General features: G+C 42.7%; 1 protein-coding gene across 1 annotated transcript; it reads left to right on the plus strand.

Moving 5' to 3' along the window:
• Positions 1-292: 292 nt before the first annotated feature.
• Positions 293-22,068, plus strand: NFAM1 (NFAT activating protein with ITAM motif 1). The gene is made up of 7 exons (XM_019545227.1): positions 293-710; positions 3,353-3,688; positions 5,395-5,507; positions 11,072-11,173; positions 15,075-15,161; positions 16,524-16,616; positions 18,665-22,068. Exons 1-7 carry the CDS (start codon positions 656-658, stop codon positions 18,719-18,721), a joined length of 843 nt encoding a protein of 280 aa, XP_019400772.1. The 5' UTR covers positions 293-655; the 3' UTR covers positions 18,722-22,068.
• The last annotated feature ends 1,163 nt before the right edge of the window (positions 22,069-23,231 follow it).

Raw genomic sequence — 23,231 nt, forward strand, 5'->3', positions numbered from 1 at the left:
TACCCTCATTTAAGGATAAGACTGTCCACACTTGCCAGTTAATCAAGAATAGCAATTCTGGAATAACTCCTCATGTAGCCAAGCCCTGACACATGGGATGTGGAAAGCAAACTATGTAGTAAGTGTAGCTCATCCATCACTCCAAAGGTAATGTAGCAGCATCCATCACATTCTGCACAAACACAGTCATCGGTCCTCAAACAACCTGACTAACCAGTTGGCCCAAACCATTTTTACCATAGCCCTGAGTGAAAATACAAAACCGGGGGGGGGGGGAGCAGGGAGAGGAGGGAAATGGTGATATCCATTTCTGGGTTTTTGCCATAAACAAACATGCATGATATTTTATGGCCATCAGAAGACAGGAAGGTCCCTGAGCTTATAGTCTCAACTCTAGCTAACCACTGTCAGATGCAACACCATCATGAGAGTGTAAAATCATGAACCACAGAAGCAGGAAGAAGACTTAACTAAAAAAAGCAGAAGGGAATGTGTGTCTACCAGGAACAGCTTGCTAGAAGTACTTCATGTCCATCTTGCCGTACCCTTGCAAAGGGAAAGGGATAAATAGTTTCTCAGTTGTGGAAATACCTGACAAAAGCAGTATCTCTTGTCTGCTGGATTTTCAGATGTGGCTGTCTTCTTTGACCCTATCATGGCCTCCAATATGAACTTTATCTTCCTGTTTCTCTGGTTGCTTCAGCATGGAGGTAAAATGTGCTTTTTATATTCCTTCCTTTTGCTCTCTCATTTAGGGCATTTTTTTCCGTTGGTAGCTTTTGCTAATTTCCAGAGATCCTCTCTAGGAATTTGCACACTGCTGCTATTTCTGGCTTTTAAACATTTAAGAGCTCATACGGAAAACCCTAAAGGAAGGGGGTGGATGGGAGGAGTGCTGTGTAACCTAGATGAAATTGTTCAGATCCTCCATGGCATAGTCTTTGCTCAAGCTAATAACTCCAGAGATTTCATGAGAAGGTGGGTCTATTCTGTCTTGTTGCAGTGGTGCTATGCAGTGCCTTGTGTGAAAGCCGGGTTCATGTCAACTTTGGCATTGCTCTACAAAGACAATGAATGAGCAGGGGCAGATCAACAGGCATGCTATGCTGTACCTCTCCTATGTTTGAAGGAATATACATTTTTTAAGCTATCTATCCTGTTCCTAGCAGCAGTGTTGGGGCCCTGAGCACCATTCCTGAGAGTGTATTACAGCTCAGTTGCTTTTACAGCTAAGTGTCTTTTATCTAATGCAGTAACCTAAAATTTTCCTTGGCTTCAGGCTATTGCTGCTGGTTATGTTATTTGCAGAGATCTTTCCGTAACTGATGTTTTTACCCTGAAAATGTTCATAGAGTGTGATTGTGTTCTTCTACTATTGCTGAGCTTCAGACATCTTTGCTGTGCTTTGTTTTGAAGGAGTTAAATACTGGGTTGCTGCTCCTTAAATCTGGTCATGTTATGTGCATTCAATGCAGTGGTGTAACCTGCATAGCATGGCAACTCCAAAATCTATTTTGGGTTCGTTTTTTTTTTAGCATCCTGCAGTGCCCATTTGTAGAAGGTAGGATGCCAAAGAGTCCCACTGAAACCAAGAAGGGTATTTATATCTTTTTCCTCCAGTTCTTGTATCACAGTTCCTTGTCCCTTGTCCAGGGAGGTAGTTAGCTGTATTAGTCTTAAGTCAGGCAGACGCCAAAGCTAGGTGGCACCTTAGAAACTGACTGCTTAAGAGAAACTATAAGATTTCATAGGTGACAGTAGGCCATTGCCTACAAAAGCTTACAGTATCTCCAAAGCAGTTAGTCTCTAAGGTGCCACCTTGACCTGCCTTCTGTCTAATTCCTTGTCCAGATTCTGACTCTCAGTTTTATAATCCTAAAGGGGAAAAGCACTGATGTTTGTGTAGTCAGTGCCTCACTGCTTGTTAAACCCAGTAAAAATCAGATGCTGATTAGCAAATTGTGTTGTTTGTATTGTGGGGAAATTAGGCCAGCAGCTGTCCTGAATTTTGAAGGACTAGTGTCTTGGGGATCTGCCCACAGGGTTCAAGTCCAGTAGTATTTAGACCTTAATTTTCCCCTTACTTATTGTTGCAAAAAAGCAGAGGAGATTAGCTCCTGTTGTAGATGGAAAGAAAATAAGTTGGGTAGAACCATGTGGATAATGTACTTTTTAAATATATTTTACTTCTTAAAATTAACATGCTGTGGACCATCCTCCCCTCCTGGTGCACTGTGGTGGTTGTTTTGTCCATGACTTGAAAATGAGAACTGCAGGTGCTGAAATAAAGTGATGGAAAAAGGTGGGCTGGCAATAGCACCAGGCTTATGTGTGATGCAAAGAGAAAGGGTCATGTTCACTGTGGAGTGTGCTCTCTATCCATGTTCCTGCTGGGCTGAAGTGTGCCCCTTTTCAGCTTTTCTTCCTTTTCTTTAAGCAAAAAGAAAGAGCATACTTAGGTTCATTGTTTCCTCTGTGCTTCTGCTTCCTCTCTTGTAACTTCCTATATCATCACTGGGTGAATTGCAGAAACAGATATCCTTCCAATAACCTGTGAAAAATAAGCCATCAAGGGAACTATTTCTTGGCCCCTTACCGAGATGCTGTCACAGATATCTACTTCAGATCTTCATGCTTCTGCTGATAGTTCCTGTATCTGATATGCAGACTTGCTCTTTGCTATCCTACTTTGAGCAGCCAAAGTTCTGAGGGATTAAGCTGCCTCCTCTTAATATTTTTTAAGGTCCCAATAGTGGCCTGCCTGGAGAATGTATATTTTCCTTCCTTTCACATACCCTAAATTCACAACTACATAGTTACACAGACTCACATGTTTGGATCCAGATCCTTCTTCAGCACACAGTGATCACACGCATGTGTGTGCATATACACACGCACACATACACCCTCCACCCCCCCACCCACACAAACTTGTGGGATTTTGGAGTAGGAGTTCTACAAAACATCCACCCGGAGTTCATTTTAGAAAATTGCTGTCCATTTTTGTCAGATGAAATATATTCTCTCATGCTGCATAACCAGTCCACTTCCTGTCTCCTCTTGTCCTGATGTCTGCCTGCTAGAGGTCTACAGAGGAACTCACAAGGGAAAAGGGGAAGCCTGAGTAGGTAAGAATTGCACAGTGATTACCTAATGGGCTCTGTAGGTCACAAACTAGTTGAGTTGCATCTGGTTGCTGACAGTAGCTGAGACCGCACAATGGAGAACTTCCAGCAACTACTTAATAATGCACCTAACTGTGCTGGACTATATCTGTATGACTGGGGAGGGAATTTTGTCCTGACCACCACTAGTGTTATGTGAATGCTAATGCATATCTCCCATCCCACAGAAGGAGGGCAGGTTGAAGTGCAGCAAGAATCCCTGATCCAGGTTGCTTTTGCCAATGAACAAGTACTTATGACTTGCCTGGTCAGCTTCCCTCGCACAACGCAATATTCCAGCTTCATAGGCAGTTGTTATCTGCTGAACTCAAAGGGCCAGAGAACCACAATCAAAACATATCCGATATTTGTACCTATCCCTGCTGAACAGGAGAACCAGACAGCAAAGGCGAGCTATAGATGTGACATTGAGCCATTCAAAGCTGCTTCTGGCACCTATTACTGTGAGGCCAACTGGACCAGGTTAACGCAAAAGGGACATGGGACGTTTGTCCTCATCAGAGGTAAGCTCCCCTCCCAGCCAAGGAAAACTCAAAAGAGGAAGTCTGAATGGCTAAAATCTGACTGGAATTTCCTGTAACGGTGCTTTTTTTGTCCTTTCTTTCTTCTGTCATGGCAGTCTATAAAGACAGAAGGCAATGCAAATGCTTTGCACTTCTCATCAGCAGGTCTCAAAGCACCTTACAGAAGTGGTCAGTGCCATTGGGGATGGTGGAGGCACACTGACTTGCAGCAGGCCAGCAGCAGTTAGGCATTGAACCCAGGTCACCTGGGTGCCTGTTTGTTGGGCTGCTTGACATGTCCCTAAGGCACTATATGACTTGGCTTGTGTTCATGAGACAGAGGTGATTACATATACGATCAGAGAGTTAGGTTCAGGTTTCCTAATTTCCAGTGGGAATTTCTGCTTCCCCTCCCAAAGCACCACACATTACAGTATGATGGGTGGGCTGTTCAACTGAAGCATGGGTCTAAAATAGCAAGAGGATGGCTACAGGGCAGGAGTCAAGTGCATTGTAAGAGAGTTGATAATGACTTGGATGCTGTTGTTGACCTGTTGGGTTTATTTTATGGTATCTGATTTGAAATGCTCCTTAGAAAGGATTAAAATGTAAAGCACCATAGCCAAAGTACCTCATGGCATAGGGTAAGGGACAGTTGCAGCAATCCTATCTTGGATGGTTGTTAAGGGTTTATCTGTGTATCTCAGGAAAGCTGACCTAATCAACCTGTGTGTGGCAGTGCATTAATGTGGCTATGATGCTTTGGGTTGCAGAGCTGGCGTGGGTATCTCTGTACTAACTTGCACCCTTTGAATGTACTATGAGGCTACTGTGTGGGTTTAGTACTCCCTTTTGCCTGTCTCTATCCACATTGCTAAAACTCTTGGGTAGCACCTTCACTGCCTCTGTAACACTCATGTCACCTTCCCCTAATCTATACATAATTCATCCACTAACACTACTTCTCTTTGCCTCTTTTAACCTAAACCTCCTCTTTCTAATTTCTGCACTGCACAGTGTATCAAATTTGTTCTTGTACGTCTTCACTTTTAAGCTCTCACCTTCATGGCTCTGCCTCTCTCTAATTTTCCACTCGTTTCACACACTGCTATCCTTTCTACTCCAGAAATTATGTTAGCCTTGACTTACCCTGTACACTTCTTCCAGAGAGTCTCTGGGTATGACTACATGAACAAATACATTACTATGAGGTAAGCTCATACATGATTTTGCTGCATGTCACTCACTTTGCAGTTACTGCCCATGTGTGCACTCCTACTCCTTGGTAAATGTGAGGTACCTAACCCCACTTTCACTAAGTGGCATGCTACATTACATTTATGACATGGTAAGAGTCTCCACGTGGGGAGCTACTGTAGACTAAGTTCACCCCCTAGCTCAGTTTGCAACAACTTGCTTGTACACCAGTTCCCTTTGCATTGAATTGTGTGTGATGGAAGGGGAGGTTCAGGGCTGGAATGGCAGAAGATGTTTCACCATGTTAGTGGTGGGAAGAGCAGAGGCAGGCACCTGGGCTGTATCTATCACTCGTGATCTCTTAGCTCCTCTCAAATTTCCCTGGAATATTTTTACAGGGGAAAAGTATCTGATTAGGTGTGCTTTCAGAGCTGCTTGTGGATGCAAGTTCTCTGACAGCTATTCTTCAGGTTTAAAAGTTCAGGTTCTAACCTCCTTGCTTCTCACAGACAGTGGGTACCTTGAGACTTCCTCCATCACATGGACATTCCTTGTCACTCTTACGACTGTGTTGGCTACACTAAGCATCACTGCAACAGCTCTTCTGCTGTGGAAGAGAAAGGCAAGTTATTACAAGATAAGTATTCTGTGTGGAGCTCCTAGTGATGCCTATAGTTAAGGTTTTCTGACACTTCCTATTATGAGATCCTATTTCAGTTGCTTAGAGCTTTGCCAAACTTTAACTGTCTGGGCTGAAATTTTCCATGCTGCTTGTCTGCCTCAGGCTGATTTTTTTTTTTTTTTTTTTTTTAAGTATCAGCAAAAATGGTTCAGCTGTTTCTAAGAATAAGGTTAGGGAACAATATCTATATTTGTCCATGTTTAACAAACTCTTATAAATATTTCAGCTCTAATGGCTCTATGTTTTGGAGCCAAGGACTCAAAATTTGTCAGGGGGTCACTTATGTCAGAGATGTGCCTTTTGCCATTCCTTGAAACTGTGTAAATGTTACCAAGTTAGAAACCTTTGAAAAATTGCAGTTTACATAGTCCACACAAGATCCTTAGAGGTTGGTTAGAGTCTGGCAGCTAAATTCTCTGAACAATCTATTTGTATGAGTCATGCTTCTGTAGAAAATATTGTATATGAACATGAGAAAGACAGTCTTCTAATATACAGTAGAGCTGAATAAAAGATGCCCCCAAAACATGGATTTCTTAATTTTTGCATGCTTGACTTTGCAAATGATTGTATTGTCCCACACACAAGACACACCCTTTCCCCCAAAAATCAGGGTGTATGTATTAAGTAGGAAATCTGGCTTCCTGCCCAGCATAAAAGCATTCTGCTTTGATTCCTGCTCAACAGTGCAGCAGCTGTGGTATTATTATTCAGGCAGCTGAGGGAATCAATTGATTCAATGGCTCTGCCATTCCATAGGTGTTAATGGTCATGTCTGCTTTTTAATGGTTTTGATGTTCCACTAATCAAAGTAACCTTTTTTGGGGCGGCTTTTGTCTGTTAGCTGTTCCTGGTCCACCTTCTCCTATTTCACAGCCCTGGAAATCTTTAGCACTTTTGGTTAATCACAAATTCACCCACAGTGGTCAGTCTTCAGCAGTAACTAGGGTTTCAGTTTTATTTAAACAGGAAAGGGAGGCTGAGCCAGCTAAAGAGTAGAACCTTCCCCTGGTCTGTGCAGCCATAACTCTGGAAAAATCTTTTTTTAATTCATTCTGTCTTTCAAAAACCAGGTGCATATATTCTGGGGCATATTCTATGCAAGAAAACACAGTAATATTTTTTGGCAGGGTGATGAAATATAACAGATTCCAGTGCATGGTATTACCCAGTACAGTAAAAGCTTTGTTATTCAGCATGAGTGGGGTAAGTGGGGTGCCAGTTATCTAAAAATTCTGGTTATCTGAGAGTTATACCAGCCCTAGCCCACAGTGGCAGCCCACCCTGCCCTGCGCAGATCCCTTTCCCCTCCCCACACCCCTTTTGTCACAGACTTTTCCACCTTGGGGGGGCATATGCGCACATGCGCGTGCTCAGCCCTTCTGCCCCCAATTTTTTTTCTCCCTCCGCCTATGCAGATATCAACTAGAAGGGCTTCTGGGAGCTGGTGTATCGGCAGTGTCACTAACTAGTGTAAACAACAGCAATACTTGATGCACCTGCCGGATAGACTTGGCAAAGATTCCAGTTGCTAAAGTGAGGATTTGTATTGGGGGATATTGGAAATTCTGGTTAATAGAGTATTCTGGTTAGTAAAATGCTGGTTAACACAGCTTTTACTGTATATGCATTAGGTTAAAGTATTTTTTGGGGTACCACCTGGTGCTGAAAAAAGGTTGTAACTTGAACTCTATACAACCCAAACAAAATTTCTGGCTTCCTCCTGGCCAGACTATTATTAGGTATGCTAATAGTGATGATGCTGATGCTGTTGTTGTTATTAACAACAGCAACAATATTATGCAGCTATAGGGCCTTTCACTGGAGGATCACAAAGCACTTTTCAAACACGCAATTAACTACACTTTCTAGTCCTCTGTGAAAAGTAGTTATCCTCATTTTACAGATGAGAGAACTGAGGCACAGAGGGATTAAGGAATGTAATCCAGGAATCCTGACTCCTGGTCCCCTGTTCATTCTGTTATTAAACCTCTCGCTTGCTCTCTGGGTTGTCAACCCATACTATTTACACTTGCAAGCTTTTTTCCCTAGTCACAAGAAGTATAATCTATATTTTCTTTTCAGTGAATGCTGAAATTTTCATCTGACTCCAAGAAATTTATCTTTAAAAATAACATAAAATTTTGAGACACACAAAACACAAGAGTTAGCAATTCTGCTGTACATCTCATTGGTCCCACATCCCCTCTTCTTTCTTGCCTGCTTGAATCTCCACTTCTCTTCTTCCCCTTTCCTCACCCACATTCTTCTTTCGCTTTCTTTTTCAGTCTGCTGCTTCCATTCTTCCTCCATTCACTCCTCCTAGTACCTCGCCCTGCCCCTACAGCTTTTCCTCCTGCCATTCTAGATCCTCCTTTCTACCTATATTCACCTACTTACCCCCATCTACAGATCACTTCTGATCATGGCACTGCCTCTTACCTCCTAATGATGCACCCCATACTAAAAGGTAGCTTGGTTTTCAGTCCAGTTGGGAGCTATTTCTTAGGAACACTTTGCTACCATCTGAGCACGGTGCAGAAAACTGGCTGTCATTTTAGCTAAGAGCAAGCTGGATTCAGTCCCCTTAATAGGGAACGGGAACTGCTGGTAATTTTGAGAATGCTTCTATTCGTCACTTAAGCAATACAATGGGAATGTAGACACTTCTGTTTCCCTAAGGTTGCTTTCTCTGCCATGTCTTCTGTGAGCCCTGAAGTGAGCAGCCTACAAGAAATTATAGGCTTGTGACCTGTGTCTCAGGGGGCTGCTAACTTAACTTAGTTCTCAGTAATATCTCTGACTTGTCCTTCTGGTCCTGTGGGGCTACCAATTTTCCTCAGAGGCCAGCTCCCATGTCCACAGTCTGGGATAAATCACTACATCCCCCCCACACCTGCTTAATTACAGGCCATTGGCCTAAGACTCAGGTTCTTGGGAGATTGCCTAGGCTCTCAAGATTTATTTAAAAAATCTCACCAATTCTGGTGCAGACAGCTGTCAGTCCCTCAAGTACCGGGCTGCAGTGGACATGAAAGCCAGTTGTTTGTACAGTGCATGTGGAAAAGGAAATAACCTGGTATTTTCGAACAAAGCAAAACACTCTTCTCCTCCCTCAAAATATTAGCAAATCATTGCTGTTGCTGTTTTTTAACATGTTTTATCATGCAGTGTCTTATGAGTAGTTGGGGCATGTTTATACCTTTTTTTACTTGCCATTCACAGATTATCAAGGTGGATTGATTTAAATCGTTATTTAAATCACCGACTGGAAAGCCTTGATTTAAATCATCAATATTAATCAGCTTTTCCATTTGTACTCCAGTTACTTTTCTGAAGAAAGGCACCTTCTAATTAGCTGATATAACCATTAGAAGATGTAGATTTAAAACTAACCAGAACCTTTTATACTAGATTTGGTACATATTTTTGCTACATAGGAGGGTGTGCTATAACAGTATACATTCATTTAAGCAATTGTATATCATAATGTTTCCATATTCTTGTTAATTTTATATTTTGCGTCTGTTAGAAAATGGTTACTGATTTATTGCTTAAGGACCCACCACAAGATAAATTCCTTAAGACAGCACACGGCCTATTGTTGTGCTGTATTTATAAAGCTTAACCTCAAAAATATTAGATTTTCCCCCCTGATCTTTTCTTTATATAAAAAAGCATGCACCCTATAACCGAAATACTTTGGTAGAGGCTCACAGATTCAGCCTATTTATTTTTTATTTAACTGTTTTAAGAGATTATTAAAAGTTCAGGCCTTAACAGTGTTTTGTTTTAAACTCAAATTTCATTTTAAACAACTACATTTTAAAATTAGAGAAATATGGATAATATACATACTAACATTAAAATCCAAGCCAATTTAAATAAAGATGGGGAAAAATCATAGTGTGCAATCAGTCCTAAGGGTAATTGTAGCATTCCAAATACATAACAGTTTTCTTTCTCTACTACTTCTTTCCTTTTGCTTTGGCCTTTTTTGACTAAAATCTTTGTTTAGAATTTTCTGAAATTCCATTATTTGTTTGGTGATGATTCCAGAACTTGCATTTAAATCTATATGGCCTCCTTGCATCAGTTTCCCTACTAACGGACCAGCTAACACTTCCTTACCCCTGGGGACTCAACACCTCAATATAGATGCAGTGACTGTTGACAAATGTCACATATGACACCCTTCTCCCTTAAAAGGAGAAATGATGTATATCCAAATGCTATTTATTGCATGAAAACTGCTGGGGATGATCAAATGAAGCGAGAATAACCACTGAGTGACAGTGCTGAGAACTACCTCCTTTTATATTTCTCCAGCAATTTGGTGGGATAGTTTTATGGAGGAGGCAATTACATGAACTGCTGGCTGACATTTTCAGGCTTTGAGGTGGGCCTTAGACTCATAGATTTACAGATTTTTTTGAAGGCTAAAAGGGACCATTAGATCATCCAGTCTGACCTCTCACATAACACAGGCCATAGAATTTCTCAACACAAGTTATCCGGATCTGCTGATTTAAAAATATTTATCTCTAGGAGATGCTGTTTAGCATCTTCCTTAGTTACTAATGGACTGGAAAGCACTTCATCATCCTCATGTGATGTGAACACATCATTTCTGCTTCTTTCCAGAAACAGAACAAAAATATTTTTGAACACTTCTGTTTTTTCTGTCTCATTATTAACAATTTTCCTCAGCCATGAGAGTTTGTTTCACTAGTGCTTTCCCTCCCCGTGTCAGTAATGTGGCATTTTTCTTCTCAAAAGACAACCCCCTCTGCAGAGATGTGCATCAAAAGAAATAATATTGCCTTGGATTACACTGTACCCTATATTTCTATCCTTTGTGCACACTCTACTTGGATGGAATGAAGTTGCCAGATTTCAGAAGCTGAACAGGGTTCGGTCTGACCTCTATTTGAGTGGGCCACCTATAGAGAAATCTCCTTTGCTGCAGGAAATGGTGCTGTTGAAGAAAACTTCTTCCTTTTAAGTCAGAGATAGACCAATACTACTGTGTACTGCTGACCACATATGACCATTCAAGTTATCCTGGTACTCTTCTTAGAAGTAGCAATTTCAGGATTAATTTCCTGGCCAAATTACAAATTTAAATTATTGCATTCTATCCTTCTAACATGTCCCTGCAGTTTCAGCTGGATACCTCCTCACTTCCTGTCCTACCATATTGCTATGCACTGTTAAATGTTCACAAGCTGCACCCCAGAGACAGCTGTGTTTCAGTGAACTAAGTCTTTTTTTACATGTACACATAGCCTATATTTTGGTTCACTTGACGGATTTACATCAATGCAAGTGGAGGGGCAGGTTCATTATTTTCAAAGTGTTTTGCTTGTGAGGAAAGTGCTACAAAAATGTCATTAATAACTCCTGATCATGCATCACATCTGACAGTCATACAGGTATTTATTTCACATTGGGGAATGCAGTGTTGACTACAGTGCTGTCATGTAATGTTTTGTCCTATGTAGGTGGTATGTCCAAAGAGAAGCCAGCCCCAGAATTTCCCAGAATTGGGGGCAAGAGCCCCAGCCACTTCAGGCAGTTCAGAACCATCTGGTTCCATCTACACTGTAAGTACCAGAACCACTCCCATCCCCAAAGTGGCTTCACTAGACCTCTGTGTTTACACAAAATGCCTGTCCTTCATCATGGGTACTGAGTGCCTGGGACAGTAGGGTCAGGGAGTGGAAGGAGGGGGATGATCCAGTGCAGGAGTGGCCAACCTGTGGCACACATGTCACAAGTGGCATGGGCAGCCTCTGTATGGCACACAGCAGACTAGGGAGGGAGCAGGGAACAAAGAGGCAGATAGGGCAGGGAGCAGAAAGCAAAGCAACAGATTGGGCAGGGAGCATAGGGCAGGGATCAGGAAGCAGAGCAACAGACCAGGTGAGGGGTTTAGAGTTGTACTTAGGGAGGGTACAGTACTTACCTTGTGCCAAGCCTACTAAAAAGGTTGGCCCCTAGTGACCTAGTCCATTCATCTCAGTATAAAAAGGCACTGGATGCAAAAAGAGGGCTGGGGAGGGGTCTCTTCTTCGTAGCTTTCGACTCAGAATAAAACTGACAGCCCTTTCCCATTTCTGAAACTGGCAGCAGTCAGCCGTTCCCATTCCTCTTGTCCACTGATGGCTATTCATCAATTTAGCGAAGGAGAGAAAGGCATTTCTTAAGCTAGTCTGTGGGGCAAATGAGGAGTAGGGGGATGAAAGAGAGTAAAGAAGAATATTGGCTGAATACTAGGAAACCTTTCCTGACAGTGAAATCTATAACAGAGTGGAAAAGGCTCTCAAGGGGAGCGATGTGAACTGAATTGCATAAATCATTTAAAACTGGATGATACTAAGCTCTAGAGAACAGAGAGTAAAGAAATGTATTTCCCTACCGAACCGAGTAGGTGATAGGGGGATGTGCAGAGATGGACAAAATGGGCCAGTAGTGTTCTAGCTTTAATCTCAAGGATCCTTAGAAGGTCGATAGTTTTTTTTTCATTTTTTAAATTATTTTAATCAAGTTTAAAAATAAAACTGACAGGAAAAACCGGAGTAGCAACTAAAGGGAGGGAGTATTAAGGTTATAAACCTTTTAATTACAAAAACTAACTTCTTTTTATTCCCACTTTTCCAAGAATAGATAGTTTGCCCTGACATGGCCGATTCTTGCAAAAGAAAATTCAGATCAATTTCTCACCTGGTTGGCTCCATCCTGCATTCTTAGTTTCATCTTAATAACGTTTCATAATGTCGCTTCGTTTAGGATGCAAATACTAAGTCTGCTAGAACAGACCAGATTTGAGCAAGAAGTGAGTTTAGTGAAAATGCACTTGTGAAGGGCAGAATCCAGTGGGATACAAACTGCCTCTGCAACATGGGAGATCTTGGAACTGGCCGGTTTAGCACCCAAAATGTCTCGGTATGGCTTAGGAAGGAGAAAGACTGGATGCCCTGGGAGGTGAACTAATTCAGTGTATATTTTTGAGAAGCCTCATTTAGTGGGGGTGCTAGAGAGCTTCTCCTAGAAGGTAAAGGTGGCATTCCCTGGCAGTCACCTAGGAGGAATGCCTCTTGCAGCATTGTGACCTTCAGTGTGGATATTCCCAGGAACTAGACAGGAGTGTCATACGGAGCTGGTTTCCAGATAAGACTCAGCGTTTTGCTGGACTTCATTGCCACCCTGCAGCACTGACAACTAGTTGAAATGGGATTCAGTTTTGTCAAGCAGACAGGATTAAAACTGTATTTACCACCTTGTTCTCAAATTTGATCCTTAGTGACAGACACCATAGAGCAGGGGTAGCCAACCTGAGGCACACATGCCACAAGTGGCACATGGTAGACTGGAGAGGGGACAGGCAGCACAGCAGCAGACAGGGCAGGGAGTGGAAAGCGGAGCAGTAGATTGGTCAGAGGAATGGGATTGGAGTGGTGTTCGGGGAGGGCATGGGGCTAATCTGTGGCATGCCTGCCAAAAAAGGTTGGCTCTGCTGCCTTAGGAGCACTCTCAATAGATTTGAGAAGAACATGGTTAATCCCATCCACTATACATCCAAAAAGGGATTTAACAGTGTACTGTGCTCCCACAGTGTGGCTGGGTTATGTGGCAGGCTTGATTTTCATGGTGTAGGTGGAACCTCAGTTGTTTTGGGAACAAGATGGGAGGACATCTGCTATGATAAGGGATGACAAAAGCTCAAGCCGCTCCTCTTGTTACGGTGGCAGATGGTCAATGACCAGGTGTAGGTAATTTATTTGCAAATGAAAATTGCATCCACTAGCTTTCTGATTGGCCAGTAACACAGCAGCATTCTCTAACAGTCTGGACAGGGAGGGGGCTGGGCAAGTCAAAGAATGCATTTGAAGAAATCTTTTTTTGGAGATTTAGCTCTAAAAATTCGTTCCCTATTTGCAAATGACTTAGACTGGAACAGTGAGAAAGGGACCACTTGTCAATCAGAGGGCATACAGCCTGATTCTTGTGCCACTGGGTGCAGGGGACACCCTGAATCCCCGATCTATATGATGCTGTGAGGGGAAAAAAGCACCAGGGAAGAAACTCTCTGTGACCAATGTGAACAGAGCTGAGAATCAGGAATAAGGAAGCTGTGATGGGAACTGTGTGGAGGCAAAGCATTGGTGGGGTTGTTCCAAGAGAGCGACTCAAGGGGGTGATCTGAAATAACTGTTAATATTTGTCAGCTTTTTGCAGGGATGGAGCCAAATGATCTCCTGCTCATTTTAGCATCCCCCTCCACCTCGGTGCCCCTGGCAAGTCCATCCTGAGCCCTGTGCCAGCCCCCTTCTATTCTGGCTCATCCACTCTTCGTTAAATCATGATTGCATAGGGCCTGACACTGACAGGTGCTGAGCATGTGAGGCCCCCAGCGAAATGAGCAGGAGTTGCGCAGTCTGGGAGCCAGCACTGCCTGGAATCTAGCCTCAATCACTTGATCTTTCTCTTTGCTGAATTACAGCAACATGAGAGCCTCACTCACTTTGCCATCTCTTTGCTAATACCATCTGCCCCTCCTGCCTGCATAAGCTCCACCCATCTTCCTGTTGCCAGAGAAACAGACACCTTGGCAACCTGCTGTCATCCTTGAAACACACATGAAAAAGTCTTCCCAATTGTTATGTTTGATCCTTCAGGCAGATCTTGGAACATCACTCAATCTGACATGCATCTTTAGTGATAGAATTATCTGAGACCACAGGATGCTCACACATGAAGAATGTGTGTGTGTGTGTATGTGTGTGCATGTAAACATGCATGCTTCTGCGTGTTCCTGTGTGTGAGTCTGTAGATATACGTATGTGTGTCACAGTATGTATCAGTTCCTTTACTCCTTCTGCATTCTGAGGAGAAGGAATAATTCCAGTTAAAGAAGTAAATAAATAAATAAAGGGAAATAGTCCTTATTGCATGTGGCTGCAGAGTTTTCCCTCTTCACTATTCTGTTGGGCCTCTGGCTATCAGGTCAGTCACACTTCCCATCCTCAAGTGCCCAAAGCGATTGTGGTTAGAACCTGGGAGTGACATGCCTATCAGTGCAATACTATACCATCCAGAGCTTAGCTGGATCACAGTACTTCCTGGCCCCCTGAGCACTGAATGTCTGTCCATAAAGTGGGTCTTATTTTGCTTTCTGTGAAGAATTTGTGTGAGATGCTGACAGGGAGAGTGGTTCTTGTTCCAAATTTGCTGTCTGGGGAGAAAAACCTTGACAGCATATCTCTGGGATCCAAGGTCAGTCTAAAGCTGGGACTGCCCTATTCATTCAAGTGCTTTCCTCTTGCCCACATTCAGTTCAGGATTCCTATATATCTTGCAGATTTTTGGGACAGGAGGGTGAGACCCAAATTTCAGGACGTGTATTGATGCCTAGCCACAGCAGGCAGCAGGACATGTTTGAACCCCAGTGCACTGTTTTTCATGTGACACAGCCCCTCTTTTCTCCTCCCTTTCCCATTCCAGTGCCTAGAATCCCACCAGCCTGATATCTATTCTGTCCTCGAGAATGACACACACAGTCCAATATCTGAGAACAATCCCACAGCAAAGGTAAGTCTCCTCTTCAATAAGCCTGATAACAGCCCGCAGGGGTCCCCTTCCAAATTGGGCATGTGATCAACTGCATTGCCAAACAACCCTGCCCTTATCTATGCAATAATTCTGCTGCTCCCCTGCCCCCAAAAGAGAGCTGAGCTGCTCCCACCCCTCAGTGGGTGGGTTCCATGTAGAGTCTCTTTTTTCCTCCACCTGAATGGTTAGTTTGTCAAGCAGTGCCAGATAGGACAGCCCTAGCTCATGTAGATGTGTTGATGTCTGAGGTGGTGGAAGACCTGGGATCATGTGTATCAAGGGAGCCATCCCTGTGTGCATACTACATTATTATGAAATACAGGCCTGATTTTGGCTCTGCTATGGCCCTTCCTAAATGCTCAGGCAGCTAAAGATTCTTTCAGCCTGAAGGAATAGAGGCAAAGCCAGGGCACTGCTGGACTCCCCCCTACCTCTGGTTTCATAATAACCCTTTAGGCCCATTACAAAGGGACTGAATTTAAAGCAGTCCTGAGACTACAGTGACTTCAATCATGTGTTGCTACAATCCCTGCCACCCTAGGGATTGGGGAAAGGAAGCATGACTTTCTTGGCAAGTTGAACATTAGGACAGGACAGAGCCTTGGGGCTATATCCACTCCTGGCATAAGTGGATGCAGCTCTCAAATTTGGCCCTCCAAGGGGAAATTACATCTGGAACATGGGATTATAGAAGCCAACATATTGGTCCATCTAATCCAGTATCTTATTTCTTGGAAGATCAGGAGTTTGAAAGTCTAAAAACCCTGCATCATTCAGTTTGGGGAAAGTTTTCTTGTAACACCCAGTAGTTAGAAGTTGCCCGCAAAATGTGAGTGTTCACATCCCTTCCCAAACTCTTGTCTGTTAATGAAACTATATTTACTATTAACTTTGGATATTCCTGTTATTCATAGACAGGTCTGCTATATTTTTTTTAATATACTGCCAGGTTCTTGGCTTCAATGATATCTTGGGCAGCAGTTCCACAGACTACCTGTGCATTATGGGGAAAATGACCAGCGTTGATTATTGGCACCCTTCTGTTTCATTGATTTCCCCCTTTTTGTGTTTTTTGTTATGAGACAGGGAGAACAGGAGCTCCTGATCTATCTTCTCTACCCCTCTTATTATGTTGTATCATGTCTCCTCTGAGTAATTGTCTGTGTGATGTGACACTAAATACACAATTTGCTATGGTGCACTGAATGTGGAGCTCTTAGGGAACTATTGGAACACTTGTACTGGCATAGCTGACACATTCATTTGAGGATGAGGGGGTCTGAAGAAAAGTATGTGGGCAAAGTGGCCTGTTACTGAGAGATGTGGGTATGTCTCTTGTAGCCTAAATCCACCAACTCAGAGCCAGCCAGGGACAGACATAGGAGTGAAGACTGCGAGAAAGCAGGGAGGAAGAAGAAGAAAATGAGAGATACGGTAAGAACCTTCTGCACCCGATCATCAAAAGCAGATATTGTTTCCCCATATTGTGTAGTTCCACCATTCAAAAAGAAAAGAGATGAGAGTAACAGAGACAGTCTTAGTCTCTCTGTCACTTAGCTAGTGTCCCATCTTTGGGCTCAGCTCTACAAGAAAATAATGGTAATAGGGACCTCCTGTAATGTGAATGACATTATGGATGGAATGGAAGGGAGGATTAGCAGGGATCAGATGCTCCAGGCTCTGCCTCTGTCTGCAGTGAACAGAGTGATCAAAACTTGGAAATTTGTGGTAAATATTTGTCTCTGGTATAATTCCATCAGTCAAGGAGAAATAAGCCCATAAAATCTAGGGCCCTGTCTGTATTGGGTAATGTTGATGTGTTGTCCACCTACCTCTATAACCCATTACCTCAGGACTGTCAAACTCATCTGGCCCTGCAGGCTAGATGAGTGGTGTGGGGTAGGTCCACAGGCTGGATCAGGTCCATGGGCCTGTTGCCTCCTCCCTTCTGCCTCCATGCCCGATCCAGCATAGATGCCACCCACCCAGGCCAGTTCAGGTTTCTGGCCTGAGCAGGCACTATATGTGTTGCAGTCTGGAACTGGCCTGAGAAAGTGCTATGGATCGCAGTCTGGAACCCACCTCAGCGCATGCTGCGGGTGGCACAGCCCAGGACTAGCTTGAGTGAATGCTGGAGGTGGACCACATCCTGGGCACGGCATGCAGCCTTGGGCTGATACAGCAAAAGGGACAGCACCAGGGGCCAGATTATGAGGCTTTGTGAGCCAGATCCATTCCGTGGGCTGTTTGATACCCCTGCCTTTCCTGTAGTAGTAACACACCAAATATCTCCAGGTGCAGCTGCAAACAACCACACACGAGTATCTGCACTGCTGTTTGGAGTGCCTTTAATTGAAGCAAGGCTGGCTTCTTTGGTTATATCCATATTAGGGATTATTTCCAATTATCCCACTTCTGCACTGGCACTGGGCACCATTATATTGATAGTGGTAGCAGTCAGAAGACTAGGATAGAGTAGACACCAGTATTTTTACCAATAACAGAATATAGCAGTGTTAATGTTAGTAATGGAGTTTACTCCAGCACTCCCATGGTTGCCATTACCAGCACAACTGCAGTTTTTGCAGGGAGGGGACAATTGCAATGGAGGCACCTTGAACTGGAAGATTTGGGAAGACCAGATCAGTTAACAAGTTCAGGTGTCTAGCATTCACATGCCCTTGGAGGGTTCTGTACTAGGTGTTTTTGTTTAGTGTTTCCCACTGATGGTTAACAACAAATAAATGGCTAATGTAGACAGGGTTTCATTCATCCACTGGCATTTCAACTACTCTGCTATCTAATTTTGATCATAGCAGGCCTGTCTCACAGTGCTTAGAATATCAGTATCTGGCAGCACTGTGCCTATCTGAGAAACAATAGTGAAGAAAAGATTCAGCTGCTGAAGGAGTGGAATCAGAGAGGTTAGGGAATTCCTTCTGCACAGTATCTAGACGGATATATTTTTACAAAGATCAATCTCCCCTCTTCTCCCAGGCTGCTTCTATTTTTAGAACAGAGAAAAGTAGGAAGCACCTTTATCTTGTAGTCTGGATTATCAATGCTTCTGCCTAGGGCAGTGATTCTCAACCAGGGTGCTGCAGCATATGATTCATAAAATAAACCCAGAGATTTCAAAGAGGAATTCTCAGTATCAAAAGCATCCTGACCTGTTGTGGTCTTTCTGAGTTGTTTGCAGCGGGAGAATTGCTCAGTTATTTTTTTTGTAGTAAAAAACCGAGTGAAAGTTAAGAGCTGGCATTTTCCAAGAGGTTCCTTGAGACTTACAAGGGGTGCCTTGAATCTGAAAAAGCAGGGAACCACTGGTTTTGGGGAACAGCACAGCATTATCTTAATGGGTCTATTCCAGTGGGCCACTAGTGGCTATTTCTAGTAGAGTAAGTTAGAGGTACTTTTTAAGAAGCTGCTTTGCTTATTCTGAAGAATATTTTTCTTCCATTTCTTTTTTCTTTTCTTTGTAGACACCTAAGGAAGAAACTCCAGAAGAAACCTTTGACACCCTGTATGAGAATATCTAAGAGCAAAGACTGATCATGCCTGGGTGGTACGTGTCTGAGCAGGAGGAAACTGCCCTTTCACAGTTTCAGGCCCTGCCATACCTCTCCAAAGACTCACAGCAAGCTGAGGACAGAAGCCAGGATGACCTCCAAGCCCTGGTCTCTTTCTAATCTGTTCTTTATAAAGATCAGAATTTCTCCATTAAAATCTCAGGTTAGCTCAGCTGGCCTGGAGGTTCTGGAAAGGCTACTTTTCTGTCAATTATTTACAGTTCTGGCTTCTTGAAATAGTGTAGTTGAGTTGTATACAAATTCTCCTCACCCAGTTTTGCTAATATATTTGAGTCCTGAACCACAGGATGTGCTTGGAAAGTATAGAGACCCCTGTGCCCCATGCCATGTTGTCAGGCTCTCAGGTCTTTCCTGTCATGCCCATTAGATCTTGCTATCTATCTATTGAGACCTGGCCCAGGGCCCACCTCATTATCTTTCCTTCCCCAGACTGTTCCTCAGCAGTCCACTGAATTCATGCAGGGCAAATGCTTTCTCCTGGATGGCTCCAGTAAAAAATAGTGGGCAGTGAAAGCATTAAAAAGATGCAGAAAATGAAGTTGGAGTCTTTTCCCTTTGATGATGTCTTTTGCCGGTGGGGATGTCCTTCATAGGAAAAACGTGGGTGGGGCTTTCAGTACAAACAGTCCTGCTGGAGTCCCTCTTGCATGTAGACCTGCTGAAGGGCAACTGATATCCCTTCCAGGAAGGGAATTTAAAGAAAAATGTCTGAGAGTTAGTGTTCCTGTAAGCTTTGTTACATAATGCCATTTTTTTAAGCTCTGATGAGCTGATGTAACATCACAGAGTGAAGTCCTCACCATGCTGAAGTCAGTAGGAGGTTTGTCACTGACATCAGTGGCACAAGAATTGTACACATGGTGGTCAGAGGATTGTTTATAAAATTATTTGAGCAAGGAGACTAATTTATTAGATGTACAATATGGAAGATAGGGGAGGAAGCTGCAGATATGAGCTTTCTATCCAGGCCTTGATCTTTCCTGTTACATAGATCTAACCTGTCTGTCGGACTTAACCTCATTTGAGGTCTGATGGGGAAGGAGATACATTAAATACATTGCATAGCTAGATCAAAACAATGAATCAAAAAGCTGATGTTGTTGTACCTTAGATTTAAAAAAATCCACAAGAATATGTAGAATAAGCTGAGAGGGATCATACAAACCTCTTTAAAGTAGAAGATCAAATTAAAACTGAGCTGCAGGGTCACAGGACCTTCTCTGGTTTCAGATAAGGTTGCTTCTCATCAGAGATGGAAGGTATGGAAAATGTCTCCAGGGCCTCCAAGCTTCCTATACTATGTTTAAAGAGATAATCCTCTTATTGCTTCGCTCTTTTTATTAGATGAGATTTCAAACGTGCAGTTTGAACTTTCCTTAACTGTAGAAAAATGCTTTTCCCTTTCCAGTGTCTAGAAATTTATTTCAGTAAAAGCAATCAATAGACTGAGTGGCTTATTAGACCCATTAACATTGTTTTTCCATTTGGAAAATGATTATTTTTTTGCAACAGAATTTTAAATTAAATATATTTGGGTCACCACGTTTTAATGCTTAATTGTTCCCTAAACCAGTACCATTACAGATTTTTGTTTCTCTTGGGGAATTTGTAGTCATGTTGAGGATAAATTATTTTAATATTTAATGGTTTTATTGATCACACCTGGGCAAGAAAATCTCAGAGTAAGCTGACAATTGGATAAGGAGTTAAAGCTTACTAAAATAGAAATGATTTGAGTAAGTTTTTTTTTTTAATTTTGAATATTATGGATCCTAAGAATTGTATATACAACTGGAAATTTCTTGCCAAGAGTATCAGTTGCAGCACTGTTTAGTCAATCTCTTATTCTCATTGTTCGTTTGTATTTTATATAATGTAAATCACTGTACTTATCTATGATCAACTCCATCTCTGTCTGTCTCGCTCCCTGCTCTCCCCCCACCCCGATTATATATTGTTTGGTTTATCAAAATAAAAATGATAGACAGAAGAAGTCATAGACCAGCATAATTCCTTCCTCCTACATTGTAGTGGTAAAATAGTAGGTAAAAGCTAAAGAGTAGAGACACAGTGAAAGGCTCTGATCCTTTAAAGTAGTCATAGGCAAAATTCAACAGAGAAAAATGGAAGATCTTTGCATTAGGGGGCCTGATACAAGGCTAAATGAAGTCACTGGAAGTCTTTTAAATATATTGTAGTGGGTCTTAGCTTGCCCCATTGAGAGCAGAGATTGTACAAGAAATGAGAGATCTCCTTGTAGATGCATAGATATGGGTCTAAAATACTGCCTTAGCATGGCCCAGGCAATGCAGAGCTGGAGCTTGTGAAAGTGGAAGGTGTAAACCAGAAGAACATGAGGGGTGTTTTTTAAGACACAGAAGTTTTCCGAGGAGATATTAAAAAAATATCTCCAGTCAAGGCAGAAAAGATTTATGAAGATCATTTAAATAACATTAGTGTAACTGATGTGTCTCAGAGACTTAACAAAAACAGTAACCAGTTGGTCTGTCTTAGCTGTCTAGCCCATGAGGGTGAGTGCAGGGAATTAGTATTATTTGCCTATATTCCATCAGATGAAATTAGATAGTTTTTAGTATGCGCCAGACATTTCAGATGAATGGAATAAAGAAACATTTCCATTGGCCTCTTGGAATCTGTTTCTTGTTGGCTTGTTGTGCCTATTCCACATACATTTTTGCTTTAAATTACTTTTTTTTTTAATGTATGTCTGGGGGCTGTGGGTTATAGCTGTGATCTTTCCCTCAGCCCCTGCACTCCTATATACTCAGACTTGCTCAATTACAAGAAATTAGACTTACGGACATTTTGGGAATAAGGGTCTTTGTGCCTGCAGCATTGCACAGAGGGAGAATCTGCTGTTATATAGTAAGCACTGGCTGCAGTTGGAGATGCTCTATCCATCCTCTTCATAAAGGAAAAATGGTTTTGCCCTGAATGAGCACCAGTCATGTGGGGTGATTACAATCCTTTCCTGGAACAATCACAAGCAAGCCATATGTCCTGAAGCACATAGTTTGATCACTCTTATTCTCATTGTCATGCCAGAACTGCAACAGTTGTTGAGAGTGATGAAATTATCTAGCCTCTTTTTAAAGACAGCTTATTTCAGTGATCTCCTGCAGTGAATTCTGCACTGATTGGCAGAGACTGGGTACATTCTGGTATTTTGTTCTGTTTTTGTGACATCTGAATCCTTTTACTGAACCATCTTTTAATAAGTATTGTGTTTTGCCTTCGACTTGTAAACAAGAAACACCTGTAACCTCAGTCAACTAGAAGGTCCAAGGTGGTGTGTATTTTTTCCTTAATTTTCTTCTATTTAGTATTATGATTATTAATCATCTGTTTGACAGTAGCATCTCTAGGGACTTAAGTCAGCACTGTGGTTTTCCTCTGCTAGGTGCTCTGGCTGCCAATATCCAAATGACACAGTGATATTTATTTATAGATGCATTTAGCCACTTAACCTCTATCCTGTAAGGATTCATCAGCTTCTCTGAGGAGATGGGAATTGAAGACAGTGGTCAGGGAGTGCCCAACCCCTTGCAAGTCAAGGGCCATTGATCAGAAATTGTCTTAAATTGTGGTAGAAATTAGGCGCAGTGACTCATGGCTCCAGACTTGGAGCATCTTGAAAAACCACCAAGAGGCTGAACCTAATGCAGTGAGTGGAAATCAGACTTTGTGAGTTTTACCCACTGTTATGAGCTCCTTCCGCTGCAGTAGCTCGGGCATGGTACGATCTTTGTAGTGGTTTGATAGTCAAGACTTGCCTCTCTTGGGGGGCGTAACACTGAGTCAGCATGTGTTAAATGAAAAAGAAGGGGATCAGAAAAAGGCAAGTGAGTACCCTTTTGCCCTACTGACCTCCAAACTGACCTCCCTTAAATATGATGGGAATTGCCTGAGTTTGAGAGCTTCTGTTACTCTGCTTTTCTTTTAGCTTGGACCGATGACTGAATGGGACATACTGACCACTCCTGCCTTTCATTTGAAGAGGGCAAAGGCTGAGCTGGGAGCCCTGCAGGCTTTTGCCATCAGTATTCACCAGAGTGCGTCCATGCCACCTTCCTGTGCCAGGCTCAAGACTCTCTATCCCTTGTGCCTTGTGTTTTCACAAGGCCAGTTTGTTTATCCAGCTCTTCACTGCCCAGTGACCGGACCCTCAGAGAAAGGGATTTAGGGAAGGTGGCAGCTCAAACCAGCAGATGGTGCCCTTGGTTCTCTTTGTGTGTCCTCTCAGTGCCCTCTGAGTGTCTGGCTCTCTCAGCCCTGCCTCACTATCTACAGTAGCAAAGCTGTGTTGGATAACCAGAAAACGGAGTCAACTTTTGTGGCTGGTAACTTCATTACCGTAAATAACAGTTGGAGTGAGGACAATATTAGAAAGCTAACCAAACCCCATGCTTTGGCCTGCAAGAAAACAGCTGCCTGACAG

Source organism: Crocodylus porosus, unplaced genomic scaffold (assembly GCF_001723895.1).
Source record: "Crocodylus porosus isolate Cpor-Errol unplaced genomic scaffold, CroPor_comp1, whole genome shotgun sequence".
Classification (NCBI taxonomy): Eukaryota; Metazoa; Chordata; order Crocodylia; family Crocodylidae; genus Crocodylus; species Crocodylus porosus.

Bases quoted from the DNA above. Each gene is read 5' to 3' on its own strand.
- NFAM1 (XM_019545227.1), top strand. From the start codon at position 656: ATGGCCTCCAATATGAACTTTATCTTCCTGTTTCTCTGGTTGCTTCAG. The intron at 11,174-15,074 runs GTAAGTACCAGA...TTCCCATTCCAG, and splicing joins CATCTGGTTCCATCTACACT to TGCCTAGAATCCCACCAGCC. The intron at 16,617-18,664 runs GTAAGAACCTTC...TTTTCTTTGTAG, and splicing joins AGAAGAAAATGAGAGATACG to ACACCTAAGGAAGAAACTCC.